Source organism: Fomitopsis serialis (assembly GCF_022376445.1).
Source record: "Fomitopsis serialis strain Sig1Antser10 chromosome Unknown B0H18scaffold_15, whole genome shotgun sequence".
NCBI lineage: Eukaryota > Fungi > Basidiomycota > Agaricomycetes > Polyporales > Fomitopsidaceae > Fomitopsis > Fomitopsis serialis.
The window spans coordinates 345,589-366,728 of NW_025954975.1; the positions used below are offsets into that span (position 1 = coordinate 345,589).

At 54.9% G+C, this 21,140-nt stretch overlaps 9 protein-coding genes across 9 annotated transcripts; 7 read left to right on the top strand and 2 right to left on the bottom strand.

Annotated features, from left to right (window-relative positions):
• Positions 1-641: 641 nt before the first annotated feature.
• B0H18DRAFT_1116648 (uncharacterized protein) lies at positions 642-1,076 on the top strand (the record flags this gene model as incomplete). Its single annotated transcript, XM_048033467.1, has 3 exons — positions 642-853; positions 916-979; positions 1,038-1,076. 3 exons carry the CDS (start codon positions 642-644, stop codon positions 1,074-1,076), a joined length of 315 nt encoding a protein of 104 aa, XP_047896383.1.
• A 1,360-nt stretch (positions 1,077-2,436) lies between these two features.
• On the top strand, positions 2,437-2,839 carry B0H18DRAFT_1116649 (uncharacterized protein; the record flags this gene model as incomplete). Its single annotated transcript, XM_048033468.1, has 2 exons — positions 2,437-2,750; positions 2,812-2,839. 2 exons carry the CDS (start codon positions 2,437-2,439, stop codon positions 2,837-2,839), a joined length of 342 nt encoding a protein of 113 aa, XP_047896384.1.
• A 477-nt stretch (positions 2,840-3,316) lies between these two features.
• Positions 3,317-4,510, bottom strand: B0H18DRAFT_992002 (DUF1077-domain-containing protein). The gene is made up of 4 exons (XM_048045095.1): positions 4,173-4,510; positions 4,061-4,109; positions 3,781-4,000; positions 3,317-3,722 (listed from the first exon to the last, which is right to left on the bottom strand). Exons 1-4 carry the CDS (start codon positions 4,205-4,207, stop codon positions 3,502-3,504), a joined length of 525 nt encoding a protein of 174 aa, XP_047896385.1. The 5' UTR covers positions 4,208-4,510; the 3' UTR covers positions 3,317-3,501.
• A 32-nt stretch (positions 4,511-4,542) lies between these two features.
• On the top strand, positions 4,543-6,227 carry B0H18DRAFT_992007 (cell division control protein 42). Its single transcript, XM_048045096.1, has 8 exons — positions 4,543-4,641; positions 4,695-4,812; positions 4,980-5,063; positions 5,126-5,182; positions 5,237-5,309; positions 5,398-5,732; positions 5,784-5,918; positions 5,979-6,227. Exons 3-7 carry the CDS (start codon positions 5,016-5,018, stop codon positions 5,844-5,846), a joined length of 576 nt encoding a protein of 191 aa, XP_047896386.1. The 5' UTR covers positions 4,543-4,641; positions 4,695-4,812; positions 4,980-5,015; the 3' UTR covers positions 5,847-5,918; positions 5,979-6,227.
• An 818-nt stretch (positions 6,228-7,045) lies between these two features.
• B0H18DRAFT_119822 (uncharacterized protein) lies at positions 7,046-8,326 on the top strand (the record flags this gene model as incomplete). The annotated part of the gene is made up of 2 exons (XM_048036097.1): positions 7,046-7,183; positions 7,267-8,326. A coding segment is annotated over exon 2 (1,041 nt), but the record flags the coding sequence as incomplete, so codon positions are not given.
• Positions 8,327-8,364: 38 nt separating this feature from the next.
• On the top strand, positions 8,365-9,263 carry B0H18DRAFT_992018 (uncharacterized protein; the record flags this gene model as incomplete). Its single annotated transcript, XM_048045097.1, has 1 exon — positions 8,365-9,263. A coding segment is annotated over one exon (748 nt), but the record flags the coding sequence as incomplete, so codon positions are not given.
• Positions 9,264-9,663: 400 nt separating this feature from the next.
• B0H18DRAFT_1116653 (OPT oligopeptide transporter) lies at positions 9,664-14,199 on the bottom strand (the record flags this gene model as incomplete). Its single annotated transcript, XM_048033469.1, has 39 exons — positions 9,664-9,696; positions 9,753-9,780; positions 9,834-9,877; positions 9,930-9,959; positions 10,015-10,041; positions 10,100-10,218; positions 10,275-10,409; positions 10,458-10,490; positions 10,543-10,603; positions 10,656-10,699; positions 10,753-10,804; positions 10,866-10,876; positions 10,932-11,013; positions 11,063-11,138; positions 11,200-11,283; positions 11,344-11,371; positions 11,425-11,439; positions 11,504-11,539; positions 11,598-11,610; positions 11,665-11,710; positions 11,769-11,791; positions 11,846-11,917; positions 11,973-12,039; positions 12,101-12,143; positions 12,196-12,204; positions 12,237-12,261; positions 12,334-12,364; positions 12,419-12,479; positions 12,541-12,588; positions 12,641-12,776; positions 12,840-12,851; positions 12,928-12,940; positions 12,998-13,030; positions 13,092-13,200; positions 13,258-13,324; positions 13,383-13,446; positions 13,504-13,549; positions 13,605-13,758; positions 13,816-14,199. 39 exons carry the CDS (start codon positions 14,197-14,199, stop codon positions 9,664-9,666), a joined length of 2,394 nt encoding a protein of 797 aa, XP_047896389.1.
• Positions 14,200-15,322: 1,123 nt separating this feature from the next.
• Positions 15,323-16,516, top strand: B0H18DRAFT_992024 (thioredoxin-like protein). The gene is made up of 4 exons (XM_048045098.1): positions 15,323-15,497; positions 15,554-15,904; positions 15,953-16,155; positions 16,224-16,516. Exons 1-4 carry the CDS (start codon positions 15,466-15,468, stop codon positions 16,436-16,438), a joined length of 801 nt encoding a protein of 266 aa, XP_047896390.1. The 5' UTR covers positions 15,323-15,465; the 3' UTR covers positions 16,439-16,516.
• Positions 16,517-18,443: 1,927 nt separating this feature from the next.
• On the top strand, positions 18,444-19,601 carry B0H18DRAFT_952960 (uncharacterized protein; the record flags this gene model as incomplete). The annotated part of the gene is made up of 5 exons (XM_048042153.1): positions 18,444-18,635; positions 18,705-18,778; positions 18,839-18,862; positions 18,914-19,227; positions 19,267-19,601. The coding sequence occupies 5 exons, from the start codon at positions 18,444-18,446 to the stop codon at positions 19,599-19,601; spliced, it is 939 nt and encodes a 312-aa protein (XP_047896391.1).
• Between the last annotated feature and the right edge of the window lie 1,539 nt (positions 19,602-21,140).

Here is a 21,140-nt window from a genome sequence, read left to right on the forward strand (position 1 = left end):
TCTCAGGCCTGTCAGGGTCAACATCACTGAACAAAGTTCAGCAGCATCCAGCAAACGCTGTCTCGCTGTCGATGGGCTCTCTGCTCTCGGCTGGCCGGCACGGCGGCCATATGCTGGAGGACACGCGGAGCTAGGCTACAGATGATCAAGTCTGATTCAGCTCATCGTCACCGTCGATGTGCGTAACAGCGCCTCCTATGACGGGATGGCCAACAACCTACCCCACCGGGGTCCCATGCTCCGGCCAGAGTTCCCCGCTTGCGGCCAAAGGGCAGCGTTAGCCCTGCCCAGCGCACCGGCGTCGGAGGGACTACGTTGACAGGGGACCGTGCGGGCGGGGCGCGCTGAGCTGCGTACAGTAGGGTTCGGTCTCCGCGTGTGTTCACAGCGGACGCGCGGGAGCGCAAGTGCGAGCTGGGCGGTACGCTACGCTGGCTAGCCTGCTCTGGCTGACGTCCGAGTCCCACATGCTGAGCATGGCTCCGCGCTTCCCATTATAGATGGCACATGAACATCTACGGGCCCGCCGATGGGTCGCTATAAAACCTGCCCCGCGTGTGCGGTAGACCCGGTCCCCTCTCCGAGCCCGCTATACGACGCCCCGTTCACGTCCACGCATCGCGCACTGTGCAGCGACCGCTATGAAGGGCCCGTCGTTCCTCCTCGTCCTGGTCGTCCTGCTGGGCGCGCTCCTGATGGCCGCGGCCCGGCCGATCCCTGTGGAGGGTGTGCGGCAGAAGAAGGCGTTGAGGCAGTTCCAGATGAAGCGCGGGCAGCCCGGCGGCGCCATCCGACGTCTGTACGCTAGGGCTTCGCCTTCGCCATCTCCGCGACCTTCTCCGTCACCGTCTAGGTGAGCTTAATTCCCGATCGTGGCACAAATGACATTCAGTTGATGTCCGTGGCAAATGACAGAAAGTATGTGGCTCCAGCCATCCGCACGGAAGCACCGCGCGCAGCCAATCCTGACCTGCTTGGAGTCTGGTATAAGTCCCGTGTCGTTTATCGGGAAGCTGTGGTACTCATTTCTGCGACAGGTCCTAGACAGGCGGGCTACTATCTCCCCTTCCGAATAACGTCAACCCCCTGGACTATCCTCTTTACGATCGCGAAGAGTTGTCTGCGCGTAGCGGGTGCTTTTCATGACCGGACCCTTTCACGAACTCTCGAACCAGTGTAGCCACCACGTTCTGCTTATGCCTCGATAACGCGACCAAACCGGCCCTCGATGACAGCCATGCTCCGTGTACTACCAGAGTTTATAGTACCCGACGACTCGGATACTATGACGGACGTTTTCTCGTACACCGTAATGCCTACCTTGTAGCACCAATGGACTTATCCGTGTCTCCAAACCTGCTACAAGTCAACGGGGTATGCAGGGGCCCGACATGATCGTGTCCTCCTCGGCGGTGGTGAGTCGCTCTCACCATTACATCGCCGTCCATAGTACGGCCTCATTCGCCCGATCAACAGTACCGATCGCACAGGATTGTCATTGCCCAGAGGCTAGACTAGGCTAGGCCAAACGCGGGGTCAGGGGCTCTCTATTAGGCATTCGCTCTACATTGGTTAACGCGGTTCAGCATGTCAAATTCTGCGGATGACCCGCGGGCGTCTCCCTGGCCTCATCATATCGCCCACATCCACCCACTCGGGCAGCACTCGGGCCTCCCAAACCGCACCTGCAGTCAGGCCTCTCGCAATCACCCTCAGGGTTGTGCGTCGTGGGCGGGCGCGCTGTACTAGCTTGCGATAAGTACTAGTGGAAACCCATACATTCGGGAATCGGCACGCCTCCCAAGCGCACGTATGTCGAGCGCGACAAATGTAACTCGGATGCGAAACGTATATGCGGGGAATGCACTCCGTCTTAGGTTCATCCAGTCCACCGTGCAGTGTCCTCTTTCTTGGCCAGTGCCCCGAAATCGAGCTTGACAGACAGGGGCGCACAACGCCCCCGCGCGGTCGGCAGAGCCACTGTATGATGTCTGCATCGATGCCGAGCTACAGCATGCTGCGCGGGAGAGCCGATTACACGGCCTTGAGCTGGGCGGAACGGTGGCCGTCGCCTGGAGCAGCACCAGCGCCCTCATCTGCATCGGCCAACAATCTGTATTCCAAGCCTGGCGCCACTTCTTGGCGTCCCCGGTGCGTCATGGCCGCTGCGTCTTCTCTTCGGGGGTCTTATCGCCCGGCGCGCACGGGCCACGTTTGTCTTTTTTTCTGCGGTGGCTGGGGCGCAGTGCCCCGAACAGACTGCCGCGCGCCCCGGTGGCTGCCAACCGAGCGATCGATATATAATCTGCCCCGCCCCGCTCGCCCTTCCTCCACGGAACAACGTGTCCCCCGTTCGCCCGTCACTGTCGCCCGTTCCCCAAGTCTGCCCCCTCAGACTGAACGTCCGCCGACCAACGACCGCCCTCAACCGAGAAGATGCAGACTCGCCTGTTGTTCGTCCTCCTCGCGCTCTTCTGCGCGCTCCTCATTGACGTCGCCGGCGCTACCCCCGTGCGCGTCGTCAATGAACGCCAGGCCGCGAAACGCTCCCTCAAGCAGTTCGAGATGAAGCGTCGCGACGGCTCGACCCCGGCCAGGTTCGCGAAGCGTGGCGAGCCCTCCGGCGTGTGGAAGCGTGGCGAGCCGTCGCAGGTTGCGAAGCGTGGAGAGCCCTCTGCGGTGTGGAAGCGGGGTGAACCCTCTGCTGTTTGGAAGCGCGGAGAGCCCTCTGCTGCTTGGAAGCGTAGCCCGTGAGTATCGCACCCTTGCACGAAAGTCCCGCGGGGTAACTGATGCGAATTGTCGATGTAGGTCGTTCGCTGCTCCTACCCCGGCGTAAACCCTCCATGTCGCAGTTCCTACCATCTAACGACGATATCTTTTTGGCTTGCATTCAATGGTGAGTAGTACGCGTCTGGAAACCCAGAACCATTGCTCACTTGCACCGGCTTTCCTTGCCATCGCCCTCAGCTTTCTGCCCGCTTCGGCGAATGATCAATGATGCTGCAATATCGCTACGCCATAGACTTTTAGACCCTATCATAGACTCTAGACCCTTACCACCCGTCCCATCCGCTGCTCGGCTTCGACCTATAATCCGTAGTCTGTTCCCTTACGCGAGTAGGACGTTCAGCCTCGGTTCCGAGCTGGTATAGCTCTCACGACGAACCTTTTGGCTACTTTACTGTATCCGAGGAATGTTCTGGCATCGCGTCGCTTCCATGCTTGTTCCGTTGTGGGACCGATGTACGACAACTTACATGACCTCAGCCTATTCGGACACTTTGCTTATCGAAATGGACCATAATGTTTACGACATTGCGCTCTGCGAACCTTGTGGCCTGCTGCTTAAAGTTGGAGCCCTCGAATTCCGAGTGCATTCGTCTGAATGCATGGTATGATCCGCATTGGTAGGTTACAGTTATGGGGGCGACGCCGCAAGATCAAGAGGCTAGGATAGATCACATCAGGACGATTTCTGGGGGCTGTAGTCACATCATGTCAACGGGCTAACGGTCTCGAGATGAGAAGACAACATACCTGTCCTCTCGTCTCAAACGCGAGCCAGTCTCCGGTGCCCGTGGGAAGGAGGCCCATTGAACGGCATTTCCACAGCCCCAGTGCCAGCGTCAGGATGCTGCACAGGACATACACGACCTTCTGGAGCGCGAGCGTCGAGAACGCCTTTGGGGGCGCTGAGCTCGGCGCGAAGGGGGCAAACGCTACGGACCCTCGTTAATCCTGGCATAAGGGGAACGAGAACGGTAACGAGGAACGTACCCGTGTTCATGGTGGCGATGTTCTTGAAGGGGCTGCTGAGGAGCATGAAGACGATGCCCATGCTGAAGATCTGCACGCCGCCGCCGGACATGTAGAGCATGAACGCCTGCATGGGCAGCGACTTCGCTGGGGCGATGGCGAAGTCCCATGCGCGTTTCGTCTTCAGGCTTTCATACGACTGCTTCGACGCGGCTTGCGAAGATTTGGGTTGCGACTTGTGCTGTTCATACGAACCCCGCTCTATGAGTACGTGTGGGACCGCGTAGGATTGGTTACGCACCGATGAATGCAGCGCACTGAAGCTTGGCGGCGGAGGCAGGTTCTTCCACCTGCGTTACTCTGCATGAGTACTCGCTACGCTCGCACTCAGCTTGGCTGAATTCTGCACTGACTTGGACGGGTCCATCACGGTTGTCGTGTTCGCCATAGCGGTCGTAGGTTACGGTATCGCAGCGACTCCTGTCTTGCTCAACTGAATCAGTCTCAGCCCCTGCTGTTCGTAGCACAGCGCTCTTGTTCGAGGCCACAATGCTGTGAGCGCAGTTGCCAGTAAGGCACAGTATGGGTGGCACTCGTCCTGGGCGGGGTAGCACGCTTTCCCAAGACAGCCCGATAACCCCCGATAACCCGGCGCGGGGTGTGATAAGTGGGGGATAAGGTCCATAAGCGGACGGTTAATCCCGGAAAAGGAATACAGCGAGGCCGTTCAGGGCAGGCGTTGTGTGCGGGCAGTGAAGCGATGGGCTGGTTGTTGTCAGGACTCCGCAAGGCAGCCTGGCCATCACTTTCGCCCGTCCTGCTCGTCGTCGGCCGCCGTCGTCCAAGCGCAGTCTCCAGTCCTCCTTACTCGCTTTTCAACAGGTGCGTCCGCCCTCGCGGCCGCTTTTCCCCCGCACGAGTAACTCCCCGCACAGGTTGGTCTGAGACCGCGCCCTGGTTCGTTTCGCAGATAGAATATCCTCGACGGGCTATCCTTGATTCTTGAAGGCTTCCGCTTCGCCGCTCAGCAGCACCCGCGCTGCGTACAGCAAGGTAAGCTGATGTTCATTTCGTAGTCTGCCACGCGACCGCACGCAGAGAAACTCCTATGCATGACAACGCGTTCCGAGTCCAAACACGCAACCCCTGGGAACCGCGCTCGGCCGATTTGGAACTGGTCTGGACCGCTGCGAGATACTGACCACGGGTTCCGTCTGTAGAACAACCTCGTACAGCGATAGATACCTAGGAGAGACATGCAGACGATCAAGTGCGTAGTGGTGGGAGATGGTGCGGTCGGCAAGGTGTGCCCCCTCTCTTTCTGGGTATGACTGACTGACTGGCTAAACGCACTGCGCCCCGCCAGACCTGCCTGTTGATCTCGTACACGACGAACAAGTTCCCCAGCGAGTACGTGCCCACTGTGAGTCCCCCCGCGCCACCACGTCAGAGCATGCTTGATTGAGAAGCTCGCAAGGTGTTCGACAACTATGCCGTCACCGTCATGATCGGCGATGACCCGTATACGCTGGGCTTGTTTGACACGGCTGGTACGCCCGCTTTCTCCCCTGCTCTGCAGCCGGCCCCCTCTGAACTCGGCGCCTTCCTCCCTTTCGCGTGTCTCCCACCCGTCCGCAGGCCAAGAGGATTACGACCGTCTCCGACCATTATCATACCCCCAGACGGACGTGTTCCTGGTGTGCTTCAGTGTGACGTCGCCACCGTCGTTCGAGAACGTGAAGGAGAAATGGTTCCCTGAGGTGCACCACCACTGTCCCGGCGTGCCCTGCCTCATCGTCGGCACGCAGGTCGATCTGCGGGACGACCCCCAGGTACTGGAGAAACTGGCGAGGCAGAAGCAGCGCCCCATCACCCCAGACCAGGGCGAGCGGCTTGCGCGGGAACTGGGCGCCGTCAAGTATGTAGAGTGCTCGGCATTGACGCAGAAGGGACTGAAGAACGTGTTCGACGAGGTGAGCCTATATCGCCCTTCGGCGTTCCCTCGCCGCTGACCCGCGCTCCAGGCAATTGTCGCTGCGCTTGAACCACCCGTGGTCAAGAAGAAACGGCATTGCATTATCGTCTAAGAGACGATCACGCCTTACGCAATCCTGCAACTCACGAGCACTCACTTCCCTTCATGCCACGGTCGCGATATAGTTCAGTTCCTCTCACTGCTATTTTTTCTCCACACTCAAATACACACATCTTGCCCAAAGCCCCCATAACCCGTACGCACCCCACGCGGTTCCGCCCCTCTGACCCTTCTCTGTTGTCCCTACGTCGACGTCTCTGGCCCCTTTCGACCATTTGTCCTTCTCGCGCGGGACGGCTCGCCGCCGGGCACAGGATGGACGAATGTTTCGTCGCGTGCTCGCCGAGCGGGGTGGTCCCGTATGTTGATTTTGCCCTTGTGTATTTCATATAGCTTTCAATTGGGTTCAGGGGGTTCTAATACCCATGAGTTGGACGACGTGTCGTGTGCGAGAAAGTCCGAGATGCATGTGGGCTGGCCTGGCATGATTGGGAGAAGGTGATCGAGTGGATGGATGTCTCGGATGCATGGTGCTTGACCACATCTTGTGCATTCCTTCCCGCACTACTCGGTGTCTACGTATTTCTGGCTGTTGAACCATGCCTGCACGGTCATGTCTCAACCAAGATGCTCTGTACATAGCTGATATCGCGCGGGGGCTGTAGTTTACTCAAAGACAGCAGGGAGGAACTTAAGCTAGGTAGGCGTACGTATACGCTGGACTGCACTCAATGTCGTTGGTAGTATCTAACAAGTACTGCCAATAATCCTGGTCAGTCACCGAGTACATACACTTCATGCGTGTCCCAAGTACACTGTGTTACGATACTTACCTATTGCTGTGACTTATATAGGGGCCTTGTGCGTGGCGTGAATATGGATAAATTACAGCTTCTACTAAATAAGTAATTTGCACATACTAAGTACTTACATGCACTCATTCCATCTTCGGCGTGAGCTTGCGCCACAATGGCGGACGTTTGCATTAATCCGATCCTTTGCTACTTACTCAAGCCACTAGTCTGGCTCCCACCCTACTCTGCCCACTCGGATTCAGGTCGCATCTTCGTTTGCGCCCTGGACGTAACGTAACAAACTTGTACCATAGATGTACGCGTAAAGCATCCTCAATGTGGACTTCTATTTGGCGAACTCACCGCTGTTTAGTGTCTCAGGCATACCCAGGAACTGAGCAAGGTTCTGCTGTAAGAACTCCGTCAAGGACAATTGTATGGGCCAGCGTTGCTTGCGGCGCGAGAATCGTTGACTCACCAGGATACTATGGTCCGTCCTCGTGTAGCACAGAAGATGTGCAGTCGGCTCTGCGGAACAATTAGCATCGGCAACAACGTAGCTTGGCTATCTACGCTTCACTAAGATCGCAAGCAGGTGCGTCAACATACCCAACACCGGCCCAGCCTTCTCCACTATGACATCCGGACACGGTGCTGATGATGGATTATGCTTGCTAGGTGGCATCTTCGATTCGCAATGCCGGGCTCCACGAATGGTGCGCTGCTCATGCTACCGGAGGAAGACCGCATGCAGTTACAGGACCGCACCGCTGAGCAAGTTCGTGACTGGATAACCTCCAAGACGCTCGCTGTGCGGCGCTACTTGCTGAACCTGCAATCTGCATTCAACTCGACTCTCCCCGTGAACACGCTGCCGAACGAGGTTCTGGTCGAAATCCTGCGCCTTGCTTCCGCGTCAGATGATAGCGGCGCCTGGATGACGGCGGCCACCGGTGTATGCCAGTATTGGAGGGACGTCACTTTGAATACACCTGTTCTATGGACCAACATCGATCTGTCGGCGAGCCCACGCTTTATAACACTCTGCCTTGATCGCTCGCGCGGTGCAGGCCTCAGTATGCATCTACCACGACCGGAGCCACAATTGGAGTACCTCGAGCGGGCCAAGATCGACTTCTCTGCCATCACCCCCCTTCTAGATTCGCATCATTCACGAATCACGAACATCGATCTCTATATTGACATTCACCACGACAGTGAGACGAGCTCACTCTGGCAAGTACTCGACGGCTCAATACCCGCGCTGTGTTCGTTGGACGTAGAGGTGGCAGAGTCTCCTCTGCCGTGGACCCCTGGCCCTCTTCCGTATCTCCGGAGCCTGTCCTTGACTCGGGTCACACCCGACTGGACTAAATTGCCACTCTCGCAGTTAACGTCCTTGAAGCTTTGCCTCGTAGAATTACCTGAAGATGGACCCTTCGCATCTCTTCTGAACGTCCTGAAAGCATGCGCCTCCTTGGAGGCATTTAACTGCGACTTCGCCCATGAGGGACTCGGCCGACTGGACAGACGGAATCAGCACGAAGTGGATCGCATTATGTCACTACCTCGGATGCGACACATCCAATTATCAGGAAACGGGAGGGGTATCAAGAACTTGCTTGCGAGAATCTCACTGCCACGCTGCGCTCGTGCATCGCTCCAGCCGAGCTCATCAGCCTACTCCGACTCGCCCTCAGAAGATCGGCCGGTCCTCAAGGCTTTCCTTCCAACGGACACGAGAAATCTGCCCGCTCTCGGTGAGGCACGCCACGTAATGGTGTGGCATAAGCTCGAGGAGCGTCGTGACTCTGAAACCAGCCTTATCATTTACGCCGACATGGAACGCACGGAGTTCTGGGACCTGACGCACCGGAGGTCTTCGCACCACACAGTGCCCTTGGACTTCCCATTCAGATCCCCCTCAGCACCATCCCTCTTCTTGAAGCATCGTTTAACTGGCCAATGGCATATGAAGTATCGGGACGACACTGAGAAACGTATTATCGCTGAGCTTGGCAACGTGTTCTCAGCATCCGTGGAGACCCTCGTCATTCGTGGTATGGCGAATCAGGTCGGCCTCGAGACCTGGGTTCGCATGCTGGCTGCGTTCCCAAACGTCAAGTCGCTCGAGATCATGGGAGGAACGCCATGCGACTTCCCTCCTGCATTCGAGCCAACACAGACGGGGACCCCCTGCGCATGCCTGCGCGAGCTTGATCTGCGGTATAGGCTGTATCGGCCGCGGGACATACATGACGTCGAGGATATGCTCCAGGAGCTCCGTGCGGCACTACAGAAGCGCATCGAGGTTGATGGTGGGTTACGTCTGGAATCCCTCAGTCTTCTACTGGAGCGCACGGACAACGCCAAACCATTCCCGTCTACGTCTGTCATTGACAAACTGCCAGCCGGCTTCAGGGACACACTAAGAGGGTTGGAAACCGTGGTAGGGGTGTTAGTATTTAGGTGCGTTGCGGTTGAACGCGAAGAGAGCCTATGGCAGAGAAGGAGAAGAAAGTGAGGAAGACGAGGAGGAGGAAAAGACCCGAGGGGGCTACGTAGCCTGATAGCGCAGAATTCACAATGTATTAGTATGCAGTCGTAGTTGAAGAGCAGTCGTCGAGGATCTCTACAATGTCTCGTCTACAATAAACCGGTCGAAGTACAATCGCATACACAGTGATAGAGATATTTGGGAAAGCGAGGAGTGGATCACCTCCGCATGCATCACTCGACGTGGATTGGACGAGCATGATGCCTAACCCTCCTTGTGGGCGTCCCCACTCAGGCTGTGAATTCCCTCAATAGTGAACTCGAATGGGTGGCTTATGCTCCTACGGTTTGTGTGACGGTCCTGCGCCTCAGCTATTCCTCATGCATCTCGGAATTACTCCGAGTCGGTTCGGTCCGGTCACATCACATTCAATGTTGCCGTACCTTCTGACGACGACAACAGGACTGCATGTACAGGAAGAACCAGACAATTTATGATGAGATTCGATACACTCTAGATAATACATTGCTCGCAGGAAGCGACAGAAGCAAACTCAACGGCGTAGTGTGACCCGGTTATTAGCCTTCTTGCTGCGTGACCTTGCAGTAGTCCTAGAGATCTTTGGTCAGAAATGCGCATCATAATAGAGCGATTGACCGTATCTCACCGCGTTTCCAACGGGGTTCAGGGCCCAGCTAGTAAACCTGTGTGAGCGTCACTACCCAGGAGGTATCACCCAGCCACTTACTTCGGGAACGCAACCGTGACACCACCCGCACCTGCCAACGCAAACTTCATAGAAGTCGTCAGCTGCATTTTCATTAGCTTTTGTAGCCAGACTTACCGAGAATATGAAGACGAAAATTTGTGAGCCCTGTGAGTAGTTTGTGGTCAGTGAGAACCATCTCGCTCATGACAATGGCACGCACTCCGTCTACAGCGGCGCCGAACAGATACTAGTGAAGTGAGGGATGAACAAGTCATTCAAATGGACTGATACGGAGTGCAACGTACATTGTACTTCCTAAACCAACCAGCGCGGTACTTCCGGATGTAGAAGTGAGACGTTAGCCCGATCAACATCCAAGTGTTGATGTATCCGTTGGTTCCACCGGCTAGGTCACCGATGCATGCTGAAGAACATATGGGGTTAATCATGACACGTTGAAATATTGCACACAGCGCGTACCTGCTAGTACTGCCGTGTTGACGTGCTTGAGCCATGCCCAGCCGAAGCGCCTATAGATATACCAAGGAAGAATAGGCAACACGAGACCGATAACAAGACCGAGGGGAACGATGAAGTATGGGCCTCCTGGTCCGTCTAGAGCAGATTGAGTACTGCTCAGTGGGGCACAATAACCATACGTACAAATCTCCTTGCCCAAGGCACCCCAGAGGATGGCTTGACAGCGATATCAGTATGAATTCTAGCTGCCGTGATAAGCACTGATTACCATTCGCGTTGTACGACTGGATCTGTTGTCCACTCCATACTCGGGTACCCTCATTGCTCAGCTGTGCATCTTCGCGTCAATTGACAAGTCATGCATCAGAATGACTGACAGACCAGAATAGTTCGCTCATTCTGAACAACCGTCTGCATGATGACGTCTGGAAGAGATGATTAGCAATCGATAACGAGCGCAAGTCAAGAGACAGCTCACAGTTGAGCAATGCACCGATGATCGTTCCTGCCATCTGCACCGAGAATGTTACCTGCATACAACATTCAGCTACAACCCCTTCACTAGGTTCGACCGTGGAACAAATAACTGACCCGAGGAGGCACTGATACAGGGGATCTCATTAATCGCGCTTACAGTGAACCCATGGGGAGACTCACATTTTGTATACTGGCCGAGCTTAAGGTCGCTCAGCATACTGGCAGCTTGGATGAGTGATTGACTCGAGTAGAGTTCGAAGTACTGCAAACAACACTGTGAATACAACACGTGAGTGGAAATGCTCTCTTACCATGTTCCCCTGAGAGGAACCCGGGATTAAAGCCGAACCAAGGATTTGGAATAGATTCGTGATACCAGTCGACCAGCTGTTTGGCACCATTCAGTAATCCTGCTTGCTAGAACTAGCTATTGGACCTCGGTACTTACGCAGCGACAGCAGACATAGCGCCGTAAAAGGGCAGGATCATGGCAGCGAACAGGAGAGCGACAATCAACGCCCACCAAGGCAAGCTAAAATAAGAGCCGCCGTGAGCAGCGCTCATGTACTACCCAATGCCAGAGGAAACGTACCCCGAGTGCTCAGTGTAAGCGCAGACCACTAATGTACGGGATCAGAGCTCCACCCTTCTTTACCGATTTGTTTCTACTCACTAGCAGTTATGAACGCTGGTCGCGAGCGCCGTGAGCAATGACAGGAAGTATAGGCAATGTCCAGAGGAGAGGACTTTACCTCCGAGAGTGACAGCGCCGTACCACCACAGCGGAACTACGCACGACCATGCATGAGGCTTGCTCGGGTTCACCAAATATGCATCGTAACGTACCTTCCTTGTAGATCTGCACTCACATTGAATCACTGAGACACAATCAGCAATCAGGGCATGTACGCACCTGCATTTTCTGATAGTGCAGATCAGTGACGGGCTTGTTCCTCAAGCTGTCCGACAATTTTAAGTTACTAGCCGTCCGACCAAATCAGCATTGTGGAGACGTACTAGTCATAGAACGCTGTCCAGAGCTAGACATCCACTCGCGTAAGCCTCTCCCCCAGAGAAATTGTGCATGGACATACCTCCTTTCCATGCCAGAGCCCAATGTGCACGAACATCGCTCCGATGGAAAGGTTGATACCAAAGTTGTAAATCTGTCAAGCAACCTTCCGTCAATGTTCACTGACACCTCCTACGGCTTGTACACACGACAGTAGATCCACTCTGCCATGGCTGTCCAACAATCTCGTAGGCCGTCTTGTTCAGGCTTTGGTCGCTACAGAGGCATTTCCATACGTGAGTAATCGGCGCGCAGCGCAAGATCTTTTGGTACTGACGCTGTCAGGATAAGGTTCTGGTCGTAGATCGTGCCATTCTCAACTGCGTGGAGTATATTTAGAAAACGAAGTGACACAATATGGCGCCAGCGTACTCACAGAACCTGTAAGGCGGTGAGCCCCGGCGTCAATATACCACGATAACCGATGTCCTCCGAAGACTCACAAGTTCTGCGAGCGGTGTCCCCTCAATGTCAGACAACCGAGATTCCACCGATGTCAGGAACACATACCTGAGAGATGAATGGGAAGTTCTGCGAGTGCCTGATTCATGCGTGAGAATAGTCTGACGCAAGACGGGCGATTGTCCCAGCTCACCATGCGTTCGACGCGAAGATAGCGGGAAGGAGCACGTAGTTGATTGCCCACCCGACGTATGCTGGACGCAGTCAGTTCACATGCCTGGCGCCCGTGCAGTCAGGCGGCGCCAATCTACTCACTGGAGATCTGTGTCGCCAGAGGCTGGTAGAACGGCGCACTCGTGATATCTGTGAAGTCGTCGGAAACTGCGACCAGCGAGCAAATATGATGGAGACGTACTGGCCCAGTCAAGACCGAAACCCATCAAGCCCATGCCTTCGTTTCCCTCTGCGCCTCCGAAGATGTACGACACCCAATCCGAGTTGCGCGCGCAAAGACAGACGATGTTGAACGAGCCGAGCAGGGGCGCGATCCACTATATGGGTACTCTTGTTCAGCCATCCTCCGTTCGTATGCGCAGCAGCAGATATGCACACACCTCAGGGAACCACTATAGTTTGAATTTGTATGATGAGCCGCGATCAAGTACAATTGCGCGCTAATGGCACGCTGCATGAGTCACTCACCTCGTACACGAAGCTGGTCGGGCCCGCAAAGTTGAGAGTCATATCGAAGCCAAGAATTGGAGCGACTCACATCAAGAATGTGACGATCCAGAAGAAACGGAACCTGTGTGCATGCCGAGCCATCTGTCAAACGGTGACCCACAGAGTACGCTGGACCCACAAACCGTTTGCCCTGAAGCAAATCGCCTTTGCCTCGGTGCAGGACGTCGAAGAGGTTGACATAGATCAGCGTCTGCGGGTAGAGCATGGTCGTGGGGTACACCAAGAATGCGCCTAAGGAGATCTCAGTCAAGCTTCATGTGTGGAGACATCGTAGTGAAGACTACGCACGGAACATCCCCGCAAATCCGTAGCCAATAAGCTGGGAGGCGAGTAGCGTGAAGATTGCATTGCCAGGCTGATACATGTGGCGTTAGCAAGGCGAGCAGTGTGCAGGCATGTCTGTGTTAACCCACGTTGACAGTGATGCCGTAGAAGAGATCGTCGGATGCAAAGACAAAGACAGCCTGCGCTGCTGTTCTGTGTAGACCTATGAGCACTCATAAAAAGTCATCGCTTGCAATACATCATACGTACGCGGCCGTGTTGGCAAGGATCTGAGCAGCGACGTGTTCCTTGATGTCTGGAAGTGAACTTGCGTCAAAACAAGGAAGGAATCAATGTCACCGTGCGCTTACTGAACGGTCCTGGGTTCAGGAATTTCCAGAGGCGATTGCCGTTGTTCCATCGACTCCCAGGGCCTGGAATCACAGCTTCAAAGAACCGACCGATCATGTAGGCGAGTAGTTGAAGAAACAGCGCAGAGACCGAAATGACTTGCGGCCGGAATTGCTTCGCAACAAGTCAGCCATCGACTTCACGAACCGTGGTGCTCTGCATGACACTCACAAAGAGCATCCCGAGTACGGCTCCGAACACAGCCAGCCCAACGCCGGTGAACCACATGCGGAACGTATGTATCATCAGATCCGGGTCATCGTCGCCGCTGACCAGGGCCCGACTGAAGTCCTCGGCGGTCTCGAGGACCTTCTCACGGCCGCGTTCGTCATACAGCTGGGCCTTGTCGCCAACCTCTACCTCATCGACGGTCGCGCCGCTTGACAGCGACCCTGCCTTCTCGTTCGTCTCGTGCTTCTCGTCGCCGTGGTTCTCGTTGGATTCGTAATCCGGGACCTTCTCGTCAGCACGATGGTCGATGTGCGGGAGCTGCTCGACGACCTCGGCGGCGTCTTGTGCCTCCATCGGAGCGAGCTCAGGATCTAAGAGGGCCATGGCGGACTCAAGGCTGGGGTGAGCCGCGGAGTCTGTGGTCCGTCAGCAGGAGAGCAGGGAGGGCTCAGGTAAGACATGCCGTGCCACGGGGGGCTTCATATGGGCACCGGTGTGCTCGTGTGCCTGGAGTCAGCCTAACCCAACTAAAATAGGATCCTTACGCGCGAGGATGTCTCTGGAGCGCGGCGGTGGGAATGAAACCGGCAGCAGTGAGTAAGGCCCGGGTCGCGTCCCGCTCCCGCACGTGAGACACGGTGGTTGAGAAGGACGTTATCGCGAAGGATGGTGCGGAGTATGGCAGGGACGCGTGCTAGCCGGAGCATTCCTGAAGTTGATCTGCTTCTGGTGTGTTCCCGTCGGACAGTATCGCCTGGTACCAAATGGGACGAATGTCAGCAGTGACATGTTAGTCTCCCGTGGACGGCCTACTGAGATAGTAAGAAAACACGGCTTACAGTTATCTGTCTTTGTGTTTCATGTGCATTGAGATAGAGTTATTATTGGCCAGCGGCTTGAATCCTCAGGCCTCAGGTCCGGACATTGCCAACGCGTGGAGATACAATCAGACGGGTTCTTCGTGCGCCAGGAGAATATCAAGCCCCGAGAACCAGTAGACTGTATGTCGTCCCTTCGTGAGACCATTTAGCACAATTGAACACGAAGGTCCCTGGCACTCGGGCTCGGAGCCTTGAAGGTTGCGGACTTAAGCGGCCTGACTATCGGGGACTCGGACGTGAAGTGAAGAGGATTGCTCACCCAGTGCGGACGACTTGCGAGGAAAGTTGTGGGCTACTAGTATGTTGGGCAAGCGGAATACCTGCGACGACCCGAACGATAATCAGAGTTGTTGCCAGCAGTGTTTCCAAGTCGACAACCCCACCGTGACGTATGGGCTTGCACACTAGACGGAGTGTCAATCTTTTCCCAGATCGTGATGTAGGAGGCAAGCTAGACTCAGATCACTTCGAACAAGACTAGAAGTCTGCATGAAGATTATGTCGCGGAGGCAACCTACCCGTTCAACGATTCAAATTGAAGTTTGAAAACGCCTGAGCAGTGCCAGTTGAGCGCTTGAGCGCCTATGTATGGCAGCGCGCCCGATCATGATCGAAAACGCCACAAACCCGGTTAGTTATTAGCTGCGCTCAGGCTGCGCTTGTGCCGAACGCTGCGAACTCCTTCAGGACCGTCCTGCAGACCATTCAATTCCTATCCTCCCCTCTCACCTATCTGCTGATCTACTCCAATCAGTCTATCTGCCTAACCATGGCCGTGAACCCAAATGAAGACACGGAGTTGTAAGACCCCTAATAGCCTTCAAACCTTGCACCTGCTCACTCCTTCAGTCACGCAGCAATGATGCTCTCCGGAAACATGGCATCCTACCACCGCGCCCGCCGACACCACCTTCGCCTTCGCCGCCGCCCTCACCTTCACTTTCTGAGAAGCTCGAGGATTTCAGTGACGACGAGCTGCGTGATCTCGCGGAGGACGTGAACAATGACGAGACCGAGCGGATGATTGAGATGATTCGGCGGCAGCGGCTCGAGGAGGAGCGTAAGAGGACGAAGGCACGATTTGGAAGGATTTACCCGATTGGGAGGGATGACTACACGAGGGAGGTGACGGAGGCGAGCAAGGTCGTGCAGGAAGGCAAACCGGAGGGCCATGGTACGGGCGTGGTCTGTTTCTTGTATAAAGACGGGTAAGCGGGCCCTTCTCCGTCTCCTGCCTCTTCTCACCTGTGCCGCAGTATACCTCGGAGCGACCGCACCTTTGAGCACATGCGTGTCCTTGCGCAGAGGTACCCGGACACGAAGTTCGTCTCTATCGTCGGAGACAAGTGCATCCCCAACCTTCCTGACACGCGCACACCCATGATCATCATCTACCGCAACGGCGACGTGATCAACCAGATCGTCGCATGGGGCGCCGACCGAGAACGGAGGATAGAAGGTATGCAGCTCCCGTTACCCCGTCTCTCAAATCCGACTCTTCTAACGTTCGGCCATCTGCCAACCCAGAGCTAGAGGCAGTCCTCCTTCTCGCAGGTGCCATCACACCGCAGGAAATCCCCAGGCGCGAGCGCGACCGCCGAGGGGAGAGCTCTGATGAAGACGAGGACAGCGACGGCGAACCCTCTTCCAAAATGCGTTCCGCCGGTACGCGGACCAACAAAACCACAGGCAAGAACATACGAAAGAAAGAGGAAGACTCGGACTCGGACTTCGATCTCTGATTCTCTACGGTGATGTACGTACTTACGGTGAAAATAAAATGTACTATCTAGGCGAAGACCTTGCAAGGACAGTTGACGGAATGCTGCCCTTACCAGTGACAGAGTCACAGAACGGGGTCGACGGTCCAAGTCATTTGTTTGGCTCTCTCAAGGGAATGATCCGCATGAACCTTTGCGCAGCGGTGTATCTCCCCAGGAAGGTCTACGCTGTGAGTCGAGGTTCTAATACACTGTATGTGCAGTTGTGGCTTGGCGAGACGTCAACGTTGGCAGATATCTACAACTAGACGGGACCTCGGCTAGTCTGCGTCGTTGAACACCGAGAATCTCCAGCTCAGCACTTCACCAACCTTTCCAAACAATTGCACTTTCCTTACCCGCGCGAACACGACTCGGACGTCCATGTCCGCGTACTTATCTTGCTCGCATAGTGAGTACTAATTGGGCATGTGACGGCTCTTCCGCTGAACATTATGCAGACCCATAGTGGAAGTCGCGCCTTTATATCTACAACGTGGTAGTGGTAACGCGTAGCCAAACGGAAACTTCGGGACTATCCATGTGTGCTTGTGACTGATGGAGTAACTGCAGGTATTCCATGGCAGCAGCAATGTGCATAGCGAGTTAGTTGCCAAATGGTGTCACTTTTGAGCCGTACTGATGCACTCCTCTTTTAAGTAGAAGGTTATAGCCGAATAGCACATCGCGTTTCTCTGTGTTGATATCACTTACGTTGGAGGTGTGGCTTTCGAAACGGGGACAGGTAGGAAACAGAAGCATCGAGCGTCTCGGTATCTCACAGACTCCGGGGTTTTCCAGTTCACTACCTGCACAATGACTGGTTCAGTCAGGTTGGTGCGAGTTATCTCCGAGCCGAGGGTCGATGCGACGTCGAAGACTCGAGTGAGGCCCTCAAGCTCCACCGGTCAACGATCTAATTTTCAACGTTTCAATGTTCAGCATTGCAACTTGCGGTTCCTCCGAGGAGCCACTGACAATCGCATCCGACGAACAGTAATCGGCGCAACTCACTGCTTCGACTCCCGACAATTGCGTCCATCATATCCCTCACAAACAGGACGTGCCCTACGTTTCTTGGACTGCTGAGATACTAGAACGTGTGTCCGTGCTCATGTAGTACCACACCTGCGAACGGCCGCGACGCAACGGATCTGGCACGTGATGCGCCCTCCGCTGAACGAAATGCAGACCCGTAGCAGAAGTTGCGCGTTTTCACACTAAAACATTGTTCAGTAGCATGCAACTATGCAGGGCTCGGGGCTATCCATGTGTGCTTGTGACTGGTGGAGTAACTGCAGGTATTCCATGGCAGAGCAACGTGCACAGTTCGGGTAGTTGCTGGCGTCTCTTTTTGTCACAATCATGATGACTTACATCCTTCTCACTATTTCTCCTGCCTCCGCAACGGCGTGTGATGCGAAAAACAGCACTAACAGTAGCCATGTCGGGGTTTAGACTTTTTGGGGGTGCATCGTATGTGCGGCTCGAAACTCCGCTTGCTACGTAAATCCAGTCACATTGCGTAATTTCGCTCTGAGGTCTTGATCGGGCCTCAGCTGCCTAGTACTCGACAAGCTCAGGCTTGCCAATGCTCGGAAACATTTATTCAGTCAATCCATCCATTCTCGTTTCATTCCTTCAGCATGACAAACAGCGTAGGTATACTATTGATTGTGCTTGATACTACTTTTTGCGCAGAGGTTGTCGACAGTAGGAATATTGGTGGCTGGATCCCGGCCAGATTCAGCATCGCGATGCGACAGCGCACGTGACAGGTACCCGATCAGTTGAGTTCGTCGTTCAAACCATGTTCAGTCTGTCTCCTCCACCTCGACCATAACAATATTTAATACCCGCACAGGTGCGGTTCATCGTCCCAACTACTCTATTACTTTACAGTCTGCGTTTTGGATTTAATCTGGCCATGGATATGATACCTGTATCTGTTCGTCCTGTCGTTCCTTCTTCTGGGACGTTGCTCGTAATGCTCGCCTACATGCTCAACGACAACGACTCCAAGACCCGCTCCTTCACCACAAATAAGGCGAGCGCTAAGGAGCTCGTTAGCTGTTATGTCCTACCAGACCTGAAGGCACTCAAACTCCCACTTCCCGCTGAGGTGAACCTCTACAATCGGCATAGAGGTCAGCTCCTCTGTCAGTGGAATGCAACAGCAGTGAGAACATGTCTCGGGCTCTGGTCTCGCCAATTGCATGTTTTACTGACTTTATGCTACCTGTATCAGGATCACTCGATCGCGCAAGTGCAAGAGAAACTGAATCTTGTTGTCAAAGAAGGGTCTCATCGACTTCTACGCATGTAAGTGTGGTCCAACAGGATTTCTCAACCGACTCTCACAATACCCATTACCCATAACAGCCGGGAACTCGCAGTACTTCCTTGGTGAGTCGTCTCAAGAATCGTGACTAGATGTAACTGACAAATCGGTACAAGGGTTCACACTTCGAGCCTCTCAGCCGCCTCGCGTGGTGACGTGCAGGCTGCGGAACCGTCAAAGACGGAGTCATCCAAACGACTCCGATCACCTTACCCTGATGGCGAGACTGAGGCTCAGGCAAAGCGCTTCTGTCGCGGCGGCAGGACTGACGATAACGCGCTGACACAGGTCTGGCCAGAGCCTCAACAGTCTCCTGTTCCTGGTCCTGTAGAAGTCTCTGCATCCCACTTGGCAACCGCCTCTGAAGGTTCTAAACTGGCCAACGACGACTCTTGGCAGATTCTACCTGGCTCTGCGTCTCTTTCGGATAGTACGTTTCCTGAGGTCAAACCGTCTGTGCACCATCAAGCTGGGACAAACAATTCGAGCCACACAAGTACCAGTGGTGCGAATGCCATACGCGATGGAACTACTATCCCCGCTGGGACTGAGGCTCAGGCTCAGGCTCACTCAAGCAGCACTCAAGTGGCTGGCGATACGACTGCGACCTCTCTGACTAGCGGATCATGTGGTGTATCTTCTGGCCTTGCCACGAACTCGACGGCTAGCTCCGTTGCATCAGGCTCTGGGAACACTCATCTTCTGCCGCGACACACAACATCTATGCAGTACTGGGTGTTCCATGTGAACACGAGCCCTGCCACCACCTCGCATCGATGGCTAAGGGGTGGAACAACCGGCTGATCGACCTGCTCGCACAATTAGGCGCGAAGGAGGAGGAGTGTACACGACCATCGCGAGCGCTGACCGACTTGGAGACGAAATTGGGTGGTAAGCAACGTTGGCCCTTTGTCATATGCGTCAAATGTCGCTGAGACGGTGGCCAGTGATGGACGGAAAGTTCAAGCTGAGCAATATAATAAACGAAAACAAGAAGAAAGCGATTGCTGGCACGTTTTCCCGGATTGTGAACGATACATCGCATGCTGACATTCGTCATCGAAGACCTCAGCAACAAGATTCAGCAAGCCCATGTGGGAAGCCAAGAATTGACGACGGCTAACACAAGTCGGTACACTCTTCGCTTACTGGTTACATACGACTCGCGCTGACACCTAGAAGCCCTACGTCAATGGATCGACCACTTGCTCCTCGAGTTCTGCAGTATCGCGCCCGCAGATTACGGTGAGTGGGGTGCCGCTTGCGTTGGTGCTTAAGAAAGGCCGCTGATAATATCCAGATTACGATCGCCTCCGCATGCCAGAGAACTAAGTAGGGTTGGCCTTTGAAGATGCGGGCCATCTTCTGCGATATTACGAAGACGATCTATCCTAAGAGATTCACGCACATACTATCCCACGAAGCCAGACACGAACATTCTATCCCATGTTGGCCGTTCATTTTGTCCAATGTAGAATCATAGTCTGATCATGAGATGATCCAACGTCCTGCTAGCCTCTGTACATGAGTCGGTCGTTGGTGACGGAAATGGGATTTCCTCGACTACTCGGTTTTTTTGTGTTGCGGTCATGCTGCAGCGCGGTAGCACAGCATGGCTTCCGCGTGGCTGGTGAGAAGTTGCAGATATCTGTCGTTTGTCACATTCTTATTTAGCAAGACACTCTACTCGATACAGTGAGACACGAATATCATGGCAACTCGGGGCGCGATGGACACACCTATGATACATATGCAGGAGGCGGGTCTACAGGCCTGACAACTCCCTGCCTCTCCGCCTTCAACCTCGTCATCTCCGCGCGTAACGACTCTAGCTCCCTCCTCAGATCCGCATCGATGGGTCCGTTTGCCGCGTTGGATGACGCAGACACACACGTCGTGCTGGGCAGTGCGGACTGTCCTTTAGCGTCGGATGCCGCAGCGCTTCCGATGACTGATTGGTGTCCACGCAGAGTCGCGACCTGCTGCCTGAGGCTCTCGGCTTCGCGCATCAGGATTATGCGGTCCGAGGAGGGTATGCCCCGGCTACGCTCTCCTCTGAGTCGACCAGTGCTACCAGAGCTGGGCGTGAATCCGGGGGAGGTCGTAGTGGGCGGTGTCATATTGTTCGGCACGGATGATACCATCGATGCGTTTGGATGCTGAGCACGAAGCACGGATGCTGCACTTGGCGGGGTGGACATTGGCGGAGAGACGAACGGCTGGATTGTGTTATGATCAACCGCCGTGACACGGTAAGTCCTATGTCGTCGCCGACAATAAATGGCGAGGAGAATACAGATCACAAGAAAGACAACTCCGCCGACTACGCCACCGGCGACGGCT